Here is a 12839-nt window from a genome sequence, read left to right as displayed (position 1 = left end):
AGTCCCCAGTCACTATAGCAAAAACCTCTTCAAAAAAAAAAAAAAATAGTCTTAGCTAAATAATAATAAAAGCCTGAACTAGATAATGAGTGCGAAAATGGTTATAAATAAGAATTACATCTGAGAAGCATAGATATTGACTTGATAAATCCTTTAGTGACCAAAGAAATGCCAGAGTGATGCGAAATGGCAAGATAACTGAGAAGGTGGTAACTTGGGAATATAGGAAGAATATGTTTTTTGTTGGTTTGTTTTGGGAGTGGCTGCAGAAAGCAGTCCTTTTTTGGACACGCTGGATCTGTGCTTCCTGGGGCAAAGGCAGGGGGAAATGTCAAGCAGGCATCTTGCACTCAGTAAAGCCAGGAGAATGGACATCAGTGGCAAACAACGGCAACAAAGCAGATGAGACTGCTCAGAGAGGACAGCTGAAGCAGAGATGGGGAATGATGCTAAAACTTCATGAAAAGAATGTTTATGGATAATCAGGAACCAGGCACTGTGGTGCAAATCTGAATCCCAGCTACAACAGAGGCTGAGGCAAGAGGATCATGAGTTCAAGGCCAGCATGGGCAACATACCAAGACCCTGCCTAAAAATAAATAAGTAAATAAAATAAAATTTAAAAATCATAGAGAAAGTAGCCAGAAAAGTTAAGAGAAGGAATATCGCTAGTAGGAATACTAGGACAGACAAGTAAGTAAGTACCTCACAATCACATTAAAAAAAAAAAAAAAAGTAAGGGCCAGCATATGGTGTGGCGATTAAGGCACTAGACCTCCACACAGCTGACCATGTTTCAAGTTCCAGACCTGGTGGCTTGAAAATCATGCTTGGCGAGGAGAGGTAAGGAGCAGGCCTTCAGAAGAAGACTCCTCCATGGCTCCTGAGAACTAGTGATTTCAGGGAAAAAAGAGAAATGAAGATTTTCTACTGATAATTCAACCTCTAGCCCACAAACTCAAGTGGTAGGGAGCCCCTCTAGCCTTCTCTCTGTCTCTATCTCTCTCTGCCTCTGTCTCTGTCTTCTCATTTTTGATTAATTTTTCCTTTTTAATAATGCCCTTTCCCCTTCCCATATCCAGGAGAGGCAAGGGACAGGCCTTCAAAGAAGACTCCTCCATGGCTCCTGGGAACTAGTGATTTTGCACCATGTGGTTTTTTATTTTTAAAAAAAAGAACAAATTTTTTGGTTGTTTTATAATTTTTTCCTTCTTTTTCTCTGTTTGTTTTTTTTTTTCTTTTTTTTTTCTCTCTCTCTCTGTTTCCTTTTCTTTTTCTTCTATCTCATTGCTCTGCTCTTAAATCTCCATTCTCTGTGTTTCTAGACAGATCTAGGGGAACCATAGCCAAACATCCAAATACTATTAGGGTTAACATATTCCTCAATATCCACTGAATCTGCTGCACAAAGGGATAAAAACAGAACGGCAAAGAGATTCCAGATCACCTCCTTCTGCACACTCCTGAACACTTAGATAGAACTTCGAGAATTAGGAAGAAACACACCATCCATCAGATAACCAGAAATCACCGCAGGGTCACAAGAAATATGGGAAAGCAAGAAAATACTTCTCCTCCAAGGGAAAAGAATAACTCCTCTTCATCCACAGATGAATGGAAATCATGGAAATGGCTGATAAAGAATATAGAATATTCATAATGACGAAGCTAACAGAGAGGGAAGAGAAGAGAGACAATGAACTGTGGAAGAGGTAGGAGAAAGCTGATGAGTTTCAGGAGGTGAGGAAATTCTTGCAAGATTTAAAAGAAGAATTACACACTTTAAAAAAGAATCAAATGGACGTGTTAGAGATGGAAGCTATAATAGAGGAAGTAAAAATCTCCCTTGAAAGTATGAATAGCAGACTAGATCATACAGAAAATAGAATCTCAGACATAGAAGAGAAAACTGCTGGCCTAGAAAAATCCACCACAAAGACTGAGAAAATTGTTCCCCTCAAATGAGACTAATACACGAGAAGTACGAGATACCATCAAACATCCAAACATCCATATAATTGGTATCCCAGAAGGGGAAGAGACCCATAAAGGCATTGATAATCTATTCCATGAAATCCTGCAAGAAAACTTTCCAAACCTAGAGATTGGCACTCAAAGATCCACTCCCAAGAAATACTAAGGATCCCAAATAGAATCAACCCAAGAAGGTCTCCAAGACACATTACAGCCAGATTGACCAAAACCACAAAGACAAGATACTAAGATTGGCAAGAGAGAAACGGCAAGTTACCTACAAAGGATAACCCATCAGACTAACAACAGACCTCTCATCGGAAATAATGTGAGTGAGGAAATAATGGGAAAATATATTCTAAGTGTTAAAAAGCAATTTCGAATTCAAAGTGGTGAAAAGCAATTTCAACCAAGAATACTGTAGCCGGCAAGATTATCTTTCATATGGGAAGGAAAGACAAGAAAATTCTCAGATAAACAAAAACTGAAAGAATTTACCAGCACCAGACCAGATCTCCAAAAAGTTCTCAAGGGAGTACTATATCAGGAAAATTAAATACAGATACATAGAAATAAGAGTTCAAAAACTAAGAAAATGGCCAGCTTAATCCTAGGGACAAGTCTGGAGTTGAATTTATATCCCAGAATTCAATTGGGAAGATCAAACCACAACAGAAGATAAATTAAGTACATGAGACTGAAGTGGTGAAATAGCATTTTATGACTTTTAACTAAAACACTGCTGATTTTCTTCTAGGCTTTGTTTTCCAGTTTTAAGGATTTTTGTCCTGTCTTGAGTTGTCGATAGGTTCATGTACCCACTATTTGAACAGAATCCTAACCTGTTTCCTGGCTTTACGTTTTAAGCAGTTCCTTAGCATTTCTTTGATTTATTAAAGTTAAAACTGCTTTTCATGAAATTACCAGCTGAACTTGCTATTGAAAGTAGTTAGATTAAATAAGAAATTGTGTGATCAATAAAATGTGAGGGAAAAAGGAGTGGAAAACAACTGCAGACACCAGAGATAGTGTAGGAGAAGGGTGTGAAAGGGCAGAGGGTCAGAAATTGGGGTAAAATACACATACACACACACACACACACACACACACACACACACATATATACGAAACTAGAAATGGAAAGTTATTGATGATAACATGTATGATTAAGCCACTATGCAGTATATTATGGGTGGGAAATCACATTTTGAATACCGTGATGATGTTTAGGGAATGAATGTAAATTAATTAATTTAAAAACTGTTTGGGAACCAGCAGTTAGCGTAATGGCTATGTCGCTGGATTCCCACGTAGTCGACCACGATTCGCGTCCCGGACCTGGTGGCTTAAAACTCATGCCGGGCGCATGTGCGTGCGTGCCCAAGATCCCGAGAGGAGAATGGAGGAGAGGGGATTGCGGCGTGACCATCCCCCCTGGGGGGTGATTTCTCGCTTTCTGTCTCTACGTCTCCCTCTGTCTGTCTGGCGAGCGCACGCGCCCTACAGTGAAAATCTCTCAAAAACAAAACAAAACAAAACAAAACTGTTTCAGAAAAAAAAAAGCCCATGGAAATACACGTAATGGAAAAACTATGTATGAATTTCAAGAAGTTTTTGTACCAAAATTAATTCATACTATAACTGTAAAATAAATAACTAAAAAGAAAATCATGCTTGGCACCTATGTATGTGCCCAAAGTCCCAAGAGGAGAATAAAGGAAAAGGATTATGATGTGGCTATCTCCCCTAGGGGGGTAATTTCTCACTCTCCCTCTGTCTCTGTGTGTCTGTCGGTCTCTTTTCTGGTGAGTGCACACATCTTATGGCAAAAACCTAAAAAAGGAAAAAAACAAAACAAAACAAAATCACACTTAGAAGAGCAAAAGTAAAAAAATTGAGAAAAAAAAAGAGAAAAATTAGTGCTAATGACTATTTCACAAATAATACATGTACAAAAAATTGTTTTCCAAAGAAATTAACTGGTATTTTACAGGGATACTTCACTCCTTGGACAGAAACTTGGGCAGTTCTAAAATTATATTCCATGAAAATCAACTATGTAGTTACATAAATCTTTCTAAAATTTAGCAGCCTTAGGCTTAGACAAAATTATTGGATTGTCAAGAAAGTCATGATGCATTTTTGTATTAAAAAACAGAAAAATACCTCATGACTTCCCCAACGAACTAATAGAAACTTACCTCATATGATTAAAAGTTGTCTTAGAGGAGCCAGCAGGTAGCATGGCGGTTAAGGGGCTGGACTCCCACATGGCTGACTGTGGTTTGAGTCCTGGACCTGGCAGCTTGCTTTCTCATTCCCCCTGCTCCCAGAACCCCCCTCCCCCCCGCCTCTCACTCTCTCCCTCTGTCCCTCTCTGGTCAAATTTAAATAAATAAAGTTAAATAAAATAATCCTTAAAAAAAAAAGTTGTCTTAGAAATATGCAGGATATAGGACAGCCCTGTCACCTAGTGATTAGGGAGCTGGATCCAAACAATCACAGTTCAAATCCTACCCCTAGTGGCTTGACAAATAAAAAAGGAACGAGTGCATGTGGGTCCAAGATAGAAAAATGAAAAGAGATTGTGGTGTGATCATGTCCAATTGAAAAGAACTTGCTCTCTCTTATCTCTCATTCTCTCTGGTGAATGTATATGCCTTCTGATAATTAAAAAAAAAAAAAAAACAGATAGAAAGAAATGTGTAATATAAAGACTAAACAAACTTCTTAGTCAAGTGGTTAATTTCTTAAACAAGTATTTTGCAAGGACCAGCAGGTGGCATAATGGTTATGTCACTGGACTCCCACGTAGTCTACTGCAGTTGGAGTCCAAGACCTGGTGACTTAGAACTCACACTGTCATATACCTGCATGCCCAAGATCCAGAGAAGAAAATGGAGAAAAAGGGATTGTGGCGTGGCCATCCTCCTTGGGCGGTGATTTCTTGCTTTCTGTCTCTCTGTCTCTGTCTCTCCAGCGAGCACATGTGTCCTCTAGCAAAAATGTCTCTAAAAAGACATAACCAAAAAAACCTCTCATTTGATTTATTTATAAGTGAATAACATTTCTATATATAGAAATACTTGTCATTAGAGACAAAGATTAAACCTAGAAAATCTAAATTTGTACCAAAAAGAAACAAAAAATTAAAAGTCAAGGCTCATCTCCTGCTCAAAAACTAGCCTTTGGCCATTCTCTACCTTTTGCTGTCAAGTAATCTCAAAGGCAAGTTTTATATCTATTCAGCTATATCTTTAAAACAAATAAACAAAGATATATCTTCAGAGTTTTCTTTTAGAATCCTTTTTAGAACCCTTCAGAGTTGAAAGTGGCCAGGGAAAAGAAGAGCTAATCACAAAAGACCAGCAAAAGGTTCTGATCCCTGTGAGCTCTAACTCCCCCTCACTTTCCAGGTGTTAGTCAAAAACATCTCTCTGCTGTTTACTTTGCTGTTGTAAATGGGCCAGATTTGTTACCGCACATTTTAGGTGTTTTTCAACAAAGACCACGGAAGAAGATACTTCTGCTGACCTATGCTTGCCATCCCTATCACGGCATAGTAAAATGCCTAATTTAAAACTTTAAATGTCTTCCCCAGTAGTAATTAAGTCTTATAATAAAACATTGATTAAACTAGAATGCTATAGAAATGAGGTAATCTTTTTTTTTTTTTTTAATTTTCCCTATTACATTAGAATTCCTTTGGTTAAAACTGAAATGTACTGGAATATTTTATTTCTTCTTTTCTTTTTTGTTTCTTACTATAGGGTGCTTGCACTAACCAGAGAGAGACAGAGAGAGGAAAAGTGATAATTACCCTCCGGGGTAGGGATTTGGGGCACACACGCATACATGCCCAATGTGATTTTTTTCAAGTGGCTGAGTTGAGCACTTGAACCACAGAGTGGGCCATGTGGGATCCAGAGTCTTAATCTATATGCTATCTATAGGTTCAGAAATTTTGTTGAACACAATGAACAGAAAGTCTTCTAGTATCTCAGTCTGAGAATGCTGAACATCAATTATGAGACATTTACTATATGAAAATATATAATACTGTAGCTATAAAAGAGATCAGAAACTAAGACAACTATATCCATTTATCATTTACCCTGGAAACTGTGTTTAAAAAAATACCTTCTCTGAAACCAGCAGATGGCGTAAGTGTAACATCGCTGGCCTCTCACATAGTTGATTGCTGTTCAAGTCCCAGACCCGGTGGCTTAAACTCACACCAGGTTCATATGCGTGTGTGCCCAAAATCCGGACAGGAGAATGGAGAAGAAGGAATTGCAATGAAGCCATCCCTCCCTGGGGAATGATTTCCAGCTTTCTGTTTCTCTCTGTCTTTCCTGTGAATGCACATGCCCTACAGCAAAAACCTCTGTCTCTCTTTCTTTTTCTTTATTTGTTTATTTTAATTTGACCAGAGTGCGAGCAACACACAGAGATAGAGAGAGATAGAGAGAGAGAGAGAAAGTGAGAAAGCAAGCCGCCAGGACCAGGACTCGAACTGCAATGACCAGCAAAAACCTCTCTTAACAAAAAAAAAAAAAAAAAAAAGAAAAAGAAATACCTTATCCCAGGGCCAGCAGATGGCGTGGTGGTTAAGGTGCTGGACTCCCAGACGGAGTGGCTTGCTTTCTGATATCTCTCTCTCTCTCAATCTCTCTCTGGTAAGCACACATGCCCTATAGCAAATTAAAAAATAATAATAAATAAAATAAGATAAATTCTATACAAACACACACACGCATATATATTTTAAAAGGAAATACTTTTATTTGGGTCAATGAGTGGCAGCTCCCACATGGCTAATTGCCTTTGGAGTACCAACCCAGCAGTTTGAAAAACATACTAGGTATGTGTGTGCATGTATACTCAAAATTCTAAGAGGAGAATGGAGGGAAAGGAATTGTGATGTGGCCATCTCCCCTACAGGGTGTTTTTTCCACCCTGTCTCTGCAAACCACCCTGAACTCAACAAATTGTAAAATAAAAAGATGCATGGGCTAGCAGGCGACACAGTGATTAAGGGGTTGGATTCCCACATGGCTGACTGTGGTTCAATTCCCAGACCCAACCACTTGAAAATCATGCTGGGCACACATGTATATGCCCAAAATTCTAAGAGAAGAATGAAGAAGAACGGATTGCAGCATGGCTATCCTCTTTGGGGAGTGATTTCTTACTTTCCCTTCAACTATCTATCTAGAAAGTGCACATTCTCTATGGCAAAAATCTAAAATAAATAAAATAAATACTTATAAAAGACTAGGAAAGAAATACCTTATCAATTCCTCTTCCCACAATTTGGGCCGTCTCTCATTTTATTTTTTTTTGAGAGGTTTTTTTTTTTTTTGCTATAGGGCGCGTGCGCTCGCCAGACAGACAGAGAGAGACAGAGACAGAAAGCGACAGAGAGACAGAAAGCGAGAAATCATCCCCCAGGAGGGATGGCCACACTGCAATCCCTTCTCCTCCATTCTCCTCTCGGGATCTTGGGCACGCACGCACACGCACCTGGCGTGAGTTTTAAGCCACCAGGTCCAGGATGCGAACTGCGGTCGACTGTGTGCGAGTCCAGCAACATAGCCATTATGCTAACAGCTGGTCCCTGTCTCTCATTTTTTAATTTGCAATAGGCTGCATATGCTAACCAGAGAAAGTGAGAATGCACCTTCCGGGGGGATGCTTATGCTGCATCCTTTTTCCTCCATTCTCTTCTTGGGATTTAGGGCATAAACATACATGCACATAGTGTATTTTTCAAGCCAGTAGGCCTGGGACTTGAACTGTGCAGATAGCCATGTGGGGTCCAGCCATCTTAACTGTTGCTACAGACTGGTCCAAATTTATGCTCTCTTTAAAATATAAAAAGGCTTAAAGAAAAAAATTCTAGTTAAGAAAGAATTCATATTAGATAGTTTTTAGTATAATTTTAATGAATTTTTCTGGTTCACTCCAGGTAACTTTAATATTTAAACTAATAATATACCTGAATCTTCAATCATATTCATTTTCTTATCTTATATAAATTACCCACAAAATATTCCAAAACAAAAAGAATTCATACGTGTACATGTCCTACTTTAATGTGAAAAAAACATGGAGATGCTTATGAGGTATTTTTTGTTGGTATTTTCCTTGTGAGGGTAAGGGAAAAAGCAGTTTTAAATAGTCAATAAGGTGGGCTGGCAGGTGGAGTAGCTATTAAGGTGCCAGACTCCCACATGGCCAGCCACGGTTCAAGGCCTGGACTTGGCGGCTTTGGTATAGGTTCGAGGCCCAGACCTGGTGGCTTGCTGGGCGGCTTTCTCTCTCTCTCTACCTCTCTCTCTCTCTCTCTCTCTCTCTCTCTCTGTTGCTCTGTGGTCAAACTCAAAAAATAATAATGATAATGAATAAAATTAAAACAATTCTTTTAAAAACTAGTCAATAAGGCAAGGAACACAAGATTAAGTCATAAAAGATGGACATGTTGGAGTGACATGGCAACACATGCTCTGTGAAGCAATTCGACATGGGAAGGTTCACAGTCCAAGTCTGAGCTCGTTGTGTACCCTGAGCAAGAGGACACCCGAGCCAGTCTGGTTAGGAAGGGGGTGACCACAGTGTCAGGATCCTGTTGGGGGTCTCTTTCTCTCTCACTAACTGAAGAAATAAATAAACATTTAAAAAAATCCTGTATGTAAATAAAAAGCACATGTATGCTTTCTTACTTTTGGTAGGACTCTTGTAGGAGGCTTCTGTTGTCCCTCTGTCGTGCATTTTTCTGTTTTTGGTGACAAAGAAGAACATATTTCAAAGTCTGTGTGTCCTAGATCCTGCAAGTACTGGTAAAGTGGAGAATTCTGAAAGAAACATACACATAAAGTAAAGCAAATTTCAAGATCATCACTATCTCAAAGGTCTTAGAAGCTAAATTCAATGCCAGACTTGACTATTACAATGAGTAAGCCCAAAGTCTTTAAGGCTTCTTCTATGAGAAGTGAATTATCCATTATAATATAATATGATTTAACATTAATAAATCAACAAACAATTCAACACAGGGACCAAAAAAAGGAAAATCTCTAAATAAAACACACAGACTTTTTGAACAAGTACTAGCAAGAAAAAAAGGAATTGAGGAATATAAATAGGTTTGTTAAGCAATTTCTTTGCCTAAACTTTTACAGTCTTATAGTACACTGCTCCAAAAATAGCTAATATTGACTATAAATAGCTCCTAAGAGGAACTACAGTGAAAAATGGGTACTACCTGAATCAAGAAGAATTAAACCATGAGTACACTTTTTTTTTTTTTCACATCTCCAACAGATTTATTTTTTAAAGGAAGGGTTTTGAGAGGAAAATAAAACCATGGGCAGAGAAGTATGGAATAGAAAATAAATACAAATGTAAGCTGTTTTGCTAATTGTTTTATAACCAGTATTATCATTTAATCATACCATCATATTTATTAATTCACTCAAGTACAAAGATGTATACCCGGCATTGTAAACAATGTTAAAACTCTTGAAGAAACTTGCCTTAGATAAGCTATTACTCACATTAAGAGCATATGGTAAATGAAACAGTATGGTTAACCAAAAGCATTAGAACCCAGTGGTTAAGAACACAAACTCTGGAGGTTATTCATGGGTTCAAATCCCAACTCTACCTCTTACTAGCTAAGTAACCCAAGGCACTTTATATTTTTCTGCACATCAAATGTGTCAGTTAAAAACAGGAATAATAATTAGAGTTAGTTCCTAAGATCCTTATGAGAGCTAAGTTAATATAAAGGACTTTAGAACAGTCCCTGGCACACAGTTCACACTCAATTTAAATTTTATTATATAAGTTAACCGGCAAGAGAACATGTTGTGAAAGAAACTTAAAAAAGCAAAAGCAAAAGAAAAAAATCTCCCAACCCTGACAAACAGAAATATCGTCACCACAGGAAAAGATTGTGCTGGACAACTCTTTCTGGATAAACAGAAAGCTTTAGTTTTAACTTCCCTAAAGCACAAAGTTGGAGACATGTGTAAAGATAAACCTTAATTTCATACAATGAAATATTTAAATCTTCAGACTACATTATGTGCTAGAGCTATACCAACATGTGGTAGTTGGCCATGTGGGAGTCCAGTGGCTTCACCACTACGCCACCTGCTGGCCCCCAAATCTTAACTATTTTATTTATACCATTTTAGTTGAGGTCCACAACAAAATTCTAGAAAGTATTATCATTGTCATTATTATTATTCCCATTAACTAGATGAAGAAAAAGATTCATTCAGCTAGAGAAAGCAGGAAAGGCAGGACTGACTCTAAGTCTGACTCCAAAGCCAACACTCTGAAATATACTTGACCTAAAAGAAGATAGTCCTCATTTGTCTATCCATGAAGACACCAAAGATGCTTACACATAGCTCAGCACAGGGTTGGTAAACCAACAATTACAGGAATGCATTGGATGCCATGAAACCAGAGAAGAGGCAGTTAAATTAGACTAAGACTGATAAGGAAGATATTCCCAGTTGGAAAGAATGAGGAAGAGTGGAAATTTACTAGACTGGTAGCAGTTTGCTGGGTATCAACCTGACAGAACAGGAATATGGGTCAAATGTCTTCCTTTTAAGCTATGTTTAATTTCTCTCCTTTTTTTTTTTTGTAGTGTTTGCTACAGAACACATACACTGGCTGGAGAAAGGAGAACAAGATAGAGAGAAGGAAGTGAGAAAGGATCCCCCAGGGGGGTTGGCCACACTGCAGTCCCTTCTTCATTCTCCTCTAGGGATTTTGGACACACACACACACACACACACACACACACACACACACGCTCAGTGTATTTTTCAAGCCACTGGGTCCAGGACTCCAGAACTGTGCAGTAGGCCACGTGGGATCCAGCCACCTTAATCATCATGGCACCGGCTGGCTCAATTTCTCTCTTTAAAAAATACTCAAAAATTGTAATGGAAACTATGTGTCATATTCTTCTACCAGCTTTAAAATTTCTGGTGGCATAAAGCGTTAATCCTATATGGCACATAAAGTAAATTCAAATACTGCCTTGGATTACAGTCTGCATTTTCAAATTGAACTGTGAACTCCACCCTGTTCTGCCCTTAGGGTGGCATAAGAACAAGATTGCTGGTTCATTTGTTTGGGCTGACCTTCTGAAAGTTTGCATACTTTTTTTAAAAACTTGTTTTTAAGACAGTAAAATCCTTTCTTCAAATGAACTCCCATGGGGAGGAACAATAAACAAGGCAGATCAAAGAGGAGTTCGCCTAACTCAGTGTCAGCAAATGCTTTCTGTGAAAGACCAGATAGTAAATATTTCAGGCTTTGCAGGCCATATGGTCTTTGTCACGAATAATCAATTCTACTGCGAAAGAAAGCAGTTAGAGACAATATATAAACCAACTAGTGCGGTTACATCCCAATAAGACATTACTTATAGACACCGAAATTCGTACTTCCTATTGCTTTCAGGTCTTACATAGTATCATTTTTTAGTATTTTCCCCAGCTACAGGTAAATGTAAAAGCCATTCTTTTGCTCATTAGCCTTATGAAAATAAAGGGAGGGTAAGGGTGGCCAATCTGGCTCAACAGTCTTTATTTGCTGACTGCTGTTCCAATTAAAGACTCAATTGACACCAGGAGGCATGGCGTTGACAGCTTACTGTTCTCTGGGAAGAAGGGGCCCTGGGGTGGGTGTGGAGGTAAGCTTTTTATTCAGATTGTAATGCCCATTTTACTGCACGCTTAGCTGATGTGCCCTCAGTACTGACCCCAATGTCCTGTCCTTTTCTAGTTTGTCACAGCTCACAAAATAACAAAAGGGAAAATTTTTAGCATACATTTTCCCCCCCTAAACGATAAACAGAAGAGAAACCGTGAATACTTTCTTCTCTTAAGTAGGTTCTGCACAGAGCATACATACACATTTGGATCACCACCATCTGCAACATTTGCTATTTTGTAGCTCACAACAAACTACATTTATCAGTCACCTTGTATCCAGCAGACAATGTCCAACAGTGCCATGTGACTCAGTTAATTTTACCAGTAGATTATTATGCTTTTTCTGGGAGCCAGCAAGGTGGTGTGGTAGTTAAGGCACTGGACTCCCACCAATAGGGCCTACTGTGGTCCAAGTTCTGGACCCAGTGGCTTGCTTTTTCACTTTCTCTCTCTTTCATGTGCCCGGTGGCAAGTTAAAAATAAAATAAAATAAAATAAAATAAATAATACATTTTTAAAAAGCCTTCCCACTAGTTTTTTGGGTTGTTTCACAAGATTCTTGTCAAAGGTGCAACATATCCCTTTGAGCTATGTCATGCCTTGGTAGTTTTGGTTCCTTTTCTATCTTTAATGACAGATTTCAGCACTTTCACCCTAGAAGGCAGTGTCCTACAGTTGTGGAAATCTGGCTTGCCAACAGGATCACTGCTTTGTTTCACGGCTTTAAATAACTAAATACTTGACAAAGTTCCATAGCAGACAACCTTTGAAGATTGGGGGTGAATCTAATGCAGGTTCAAGAAAATGTAATTTCGAGACACCTAACACTATATTTTGTATTTACACATCTTATTTTTTTTGTCTGTTAGTGCAAATCATATCATTTCATAAACCATGAACTGTATAAATGCTAAAGCTCTATTCATTATGTTTATAACAGGTATTCTCAAGCGTGGCATTTACTTCACTCTTTTATTTATTTTTATGCTTCAATCAGTTTTGAGCCAAAAGAAAATTTAAAATTTATGCAACACAAATAAAAATTCCAAACAACGTTTTGTTCACTCGCTAAATGTACTGAATGTCAGCCAAGATGAACTGACCAAGATAGATCTTGTA

At 38.3% G+C, this 12839-nt stretch overlaps 1 protein-coding gene across 7 annotated transcripts in view; it reads right to left on the bottom strand.

Annotated features, from left to right (window-relative positions):
• The window catches only part of VEZT (vezatin, adherens junctions transmembrane protein), a 90867-nt gene that overhangs the window by 50799 nt on the left and 27229 nt on the right, over positions 1 to 12839 (bottom strand). For 4 of the 7 annotated variants that reach the window (XM_014590264.1, XM_006154867.2, XM_027774347.1 and 1 more), the window contains exon 2: positions 8700 to 8831. The exons of 1 other annotated variant lie outside the window; for it this stretch is intronic. In XM_014590264.1, the coding sequence (XP_014445750.1) occupies positions 8700 to 8831 (132 nt within the window). Of the gene's footprint in view, positions 1 to 8691; positions 8832 to 12839 lie in introns of those variants that run through there. 2 more of the 7 variants (XM_027774348.1, XM_027774349.1) reach the window with 2 other exon arrangements.

This window comes from Tupaia chinensis, unplaced genomic scaffold, assembly GCF_000334495.1.
Source record: "Tupaia chinensis unplaced genomic scaffold, TupChi_1.0 Scaffold000423_1, whole genome shotgun sequence".
Lineage (NCBI taxonomy): Eukaryota > Metazoa > Chordata > Mammalia > Scandentia > Tupaiidae > Tupaia > Tupaia belangeri.
Note: the sequence above shows the minus strand (reverse complement) of the source record. Positions and strands in the feature narration are given on the sequence as shown.